A 4,799-nucleotide genomic window follows, 5' to 3' on the forward strand; every position below is an offset into this window, starting at 1 on the left:
CCTTTGAAGATAAAGTAGACTTTGAATGCAACTTGAAACACAAAACAATTCAACATGGCTCATGCAATCTATTAGAGATTTCAATTAATTAACTATGACAATGTGTAGTGCATCGCAAAGTCTCAACTATATAAGTAATCAAACATATTACATTTTGTTGAAATATGTCCAATCAAATAACATATGTAAGAGTCCTACATTGATAAAAGAAGAAAGAGTATATATAAGGTTATGGGGATACTCCTCCATATTGACACATGGTTTTGGAAAGAAATCTCCTTTGGATTTGAGAAGTAGACTCTCTCTCTTAATTAGCGGATGCGTTCCAAACCTGTATTTAATATATATGTGCAATTTTTTTTTAATTTTTTTTTTCGTGCCTTTCTATATTCAAGGGCTTACTTTAAAAATCTGCAATTTGATCATTAGTTTGACAGAAATCTAACTAGCTAGATCAAGCCCTTTTGGCCTTTTCAACATTAATTCTTAAAAAGAAATGATGCCTAATGTAAATCTGCTTAACTCTTGAGTGATGTACAAGATTTTTAGATATGCAAATTGCAGTATTGCACTAGAGTTTTAATACTTCGTAGTAAATAGTGATGCAATCAAATTAAATTTAAAAGTCACACGGGCACACAGCTATTGTTTTATCCATATTACTTGGGAACAGCATGCAACGGCAACCAGAGAGAGGGATAGGGAGGAAGAGAGAAAGGTGATCAAAGTCAGCCCACCTAAATTTGCGCAAGGTTTGGACAGATTTTTTCGGTCTAAAATTGGATCGTGTCCAGCCCGATTTGATTTTTATAATTTTTGGACGGGCTTGGGAATGCATTTTATGCAATTTTAGTTGTATTTTTTTTCCAGCCCAAAAAGTCTATACAGCCTGGGTGGGTTTGGGCACATACTTTTTGACCGAAAGCTTAGCCCAGCCCAATCTGACCTGAGAAATGGGCTTTTTTTTTTTGCCTCGGTCCGGCCTATTCAATAGCATGTCCATATATATGTATACGTCCATATGAAAGACCCATACTTAATCTTTGTCGACTTCACCTTACTTTTGTTAAATTAAAATTATTTTTACTAAACTAAAATCATTTTTAGTAAAATAAAAAACTACACTTAATTTTAATAATTTTTAATATTTTTTTAATCTCAAGTTACTAATATTTATTCAACTGAACTTATTTTTACTGAACTGATTTTTTTTTCCAGAATTTTTTTTAAGGTGAAATGAGTAGTTATTTAATTTTTTTTATTTGAATTTTTTTTAAGGTGAAATGAGTAAAAATTTACCTTGAAAATTATTAATTGTCTGAATACAACCATATGAAAACCAAGCACCATTGTAACTATAACAAATCAAATTAATGTTAGTATGTTAATATAGCTTCATATTTCACCAATATATATGAGGGACATCGTATCTTTTCAATTAAAATATTAAAATTGCAACTTGCTATGTCTAAGCATGTTGGGCAAATTTTTATATGTGGATGCATATGGCCACATCGTGTAGCAGGAGTTATTCGAGTTACTTTCGGTCAGGGATTACTTAAAGGGTTCGGTTAGGAGTTATTTGGGGGGTTCGGTTAGGTGTTACTCGAGTTACTCAGTCAGAGCCTCAGGGGTTACTCGAGTTAAGCCCTGTACTGTTCTTTTGAGTTGTTCAGCTCTACTCATTTAAAATCTGTTCTACTCTATAGTGTATAGAAGCTCTACTGTACTGACTCCTACTTTGCTGCCAAGAGCTCAAAAAGACAAGACCTTACTCAGTCAAGGGTTACTTAAAGGGTTCAATCAGGGGTTACTTGAGGAGTTACGTTACTCGGTCATGAGTAACTCAAGTAATCCCTGACTGATCGAGTAACTTGAGTAACCCCTGATCGAGTAACTCGGCTACATGGTAATCACACAGATAAATCCCCTAACGTGTTATTATGATAAAATCATGTAAACAATATCAAATGTCACGCCTGTCAAAATAATATACACTTTCTCTATTTCTTTATACTTGAACACTTCTCTTTCCCACTTGGTGATGCATTATTTCAATTGTTTATATCTTTAATTAGCAATATGTAAAAATTATAAATGTCAGATATTAAAATAGTATAAACCAAGACGAATCTAATAAGATCTCACATGACTATATTATTTATTAGCTATAAATCATCAAAGCTAGTCAAAGTGGAATACATAAATAGTGTAAAAGTCAAATTGTTGCAAGTACATAGAAACGAAAGAAGTATATATCAAACTAGGTAAGTCACTAATCTCATAATAGAAGACATATAACAATAAGGATTGTTTATTACCAACAACAAATTACAACAATAAGTTACAATTACGATCTAATATCATATTTACATATTGGTTGCATTCCCCCCCCCCCCCCCCGAAAAAAAAAAAAAAAAAAAAAAAAATTGAAACATTCAAGACCATGAATATGCAAGATTCAAGTCTCCAATTTCATTGCAGTAGTATTAGACATGGCAAGAATCTCTATATATGTAAGCATTAGCACTCAAGATAGAGCTAGTTATCTATGAGGATGCCCCGATTTCTCATGGTGAGAAACATGGCATTTTCGTAAATAAACCAATAACTTTATTGAATTGTGGAGCCCACAATAATGAAAAAGTTGTTGATTTATTCACGAAAATGTCATTATGAGAAATAGGGAAATTCCCGTTATCTATGTAGTTGGACTACTTGTAGATGTAAGCTGCAGTAGTCTGTAACAGAGTAAGCACAAAAAGAAAGAATGCAGCAATGACTGACAAAGTTGCCCATGGATGATTGAAGTATTTGCTCCTCAAAATAGCCATGTATTTATTTTGACGGGATGAAGCGTAGCGATTCACATCTCTGCAAACATCGGAGTAATTACGGTATCTTGATGAATCAAAAAGTACGTTTTTGCCAATATTGTTGAAAAGCTTTACAACATCATCATCACTTCCTAGACGATTACTCAATATGTTGCTTCTAACTAACACTTGCACGTCTTCCACGGTGTCTATCAATTCGTCAAGGAAGATAATATAATCAATGATGTAAGTATCAACATCGTAATGACATTGTTCAAAATAAACCAAGTTCCGCAGGTTAGTTTCTGTGGAATCTAGTATCTTTAGTTTCGAAATCGTTAGTTTCCCCTTAGTGAATGTTACTTCAAGTGGATTGTTACTTTCACCTTCCACAAATGTGACTCCTGCGTCTATTAGTTGCTTGGCAGTGTACCAAAGACGACCGATTGAATCATCATCACTTTCTATCTTGATATGACGCTGCTGGTGTTGACAAAATACTGATGATGGATCAGTTGATCTTCGATTATTTGTATTTGGTTGGTTGTGCAGTGGTGTGCTCGAAGTAAGGCAACAAGACATCCTTTGGAGATCCAACAAATGTTGAATGCTTGTTTCATCTGTAATTTTATTACCAACAATAATACTCTTGATAGCCGTACGTATTTCCGGGGATACCAACACCAATCTTGCTTATAAGTGAAAGAATAGCTATAATGAGAGTATTAGGTTGGTAGACGTTACCAAATGCTATATCATAGATTCCCTTGAGAACAAAATAAGGAATTTGGTTCTCCAACCGAAATAAATCCATTATCGAATAATTAAGTTGTGCTGCTAAATTATTCCCCATAAAAGGTAACTTAAACGAGGGCCTATTGATGCTCATGAAGAAAAGGTAGATCATGAATGCAGCATCGAGCACTATCATTTCAACAAACTCGTCACTAGAGAGTCTACTTTGATGCTGATAAGAGCTGCGGATCTCTCTTCCCCTTGTTCTTACATAATCGATGTAAGTGTTCAAGCTTCGACAAGCATTATCGGGATGTTGAAGGAAGCAATCCAAGAAAATCCATTTTAACTCTTGCATGCTTTCTAGTTTCGTATCTTTATAGTATACGGGACCAATTGACATCATTGAAGGCTGATAAAAAGATTCATGCCCCTTCAAGATAAACTCATGAACTTTATAAATGCAGCACTTCTTAAAGCAAACATTCAAGTAGGACGATCTCATCTTGTAGTTCATTGAAGTTTCCAGCAACCTGATCCTCACGTCTTCCTTTGTTATTACATTTTGTAGATTGATGTTTCCCATCTGTATTAATTGTAGAATGTAAGGATATGTTTAATTTGTTTTTTTTTTTTAAATTTAAATCATTTATATACTACTCTCTCCGTTTCATAATGTTACTTCCATATACTATTTGGGCGTTTCAAAAATATCTACCCATATTGAATATGTTTCATTTTTAACTTACTTTTTTTGGAATTAATTGGGTGTGGATTGATGACATGACTTTAATTAAGGAAATCTCTACCTTAAATTATGCATTATGAGTTTATGACTTACGCTTTCCAAAAAAAAAACACTTAAATAAGGTAAGCTAATCAATCAATCAATAACTAATTAAGGTAGGGATGACAGTGGGTCGGGTTAAATGGGAGACCCGTCCCATCCCCGCCCAAGTGGGGCGGGGATGGAGGGAGGTTTGGCGGGTGATGGGGCGGGGATGGGTATAAAATGTGTACCCGCCATGAGTAATGGGGCGGGTATGGATTTTAGACCCGCCCCGTACCCACCTTATACCCGTACCATATTTCTTTTAGAAGAGTTGAGAATTTATGAAACTTGATACCCCCTGAGACCCAATAAGATTGAATAGTGAAAATCCCAATTTTCTTAACTTAATTTGAAATATTAATGTGATACAATAGAGCATCATGGCAAAGGGTTTGGGACGATTTTGGGGCGTATAT

The 4,799-nt window shown here is 34.5% G+C and overlaps 1 protein-coding gene across 1 annotated transcript; it reads right to left on the reverse strand.

The window, feature by feature from the left end:
* Positions 1-2,393: 2,393 nt before the first annotated feature.
* Positions 2,394-4,190, reverse strand: LOC110700896 (UPF0481 protein At3g47200-like). The gene is made up of 2 exons (XM_021878477.1): positions 3,452-4,190; positions 2,394-3,399 (listed from the first exon to the last, which is right to left on the reverse strand). Exons 1-2 carry the CDS (start codon positions 4,135-4,137, stop codon positions 2,715-2,717), a joined length of 1,371 nt encoding a protein of 456 aa, XP_021734169.1. The 5' UTR covers positions 4,138-4,190; the 3' UTR covers positions 2,394-2,714.
* Positions 4,191-4,799: the final 609 nt, after the last annotated feature.

The sequence above is a fragment of the Chenopodium quinoa genome, unplaced genomic scaffold (genome assembly GCF_001683475.1).
Source record: "Chenopodium quinoa cultivar QQ74 unplaced genomic scaffold, ASM168347v1, whole genome shotgun sequence".
Lineage (NCBI taxonomy): Eukaryota > Viridiplantae > Streptophyta > Magnoliopsida > Caryophyllales > Amaranthaceae > Chenopodium > Chenopodium quinoa.

Coding starts and splice junctions, on each gene's coding strand:
- LOC110700896 (XM_021878477.1), bottom strand. CDS start 4,137: ATGGGAAACATCAATCTACAAAATGTAATAACAAAGGAAGACGTGAGG. Junction 3,400..3,451: donor TATCAAGAGTATTATTGTTG/GTAATAAAATTA, acceptor GGATCTCCAAAG/GATGTCTTGTTGCCTTACTT.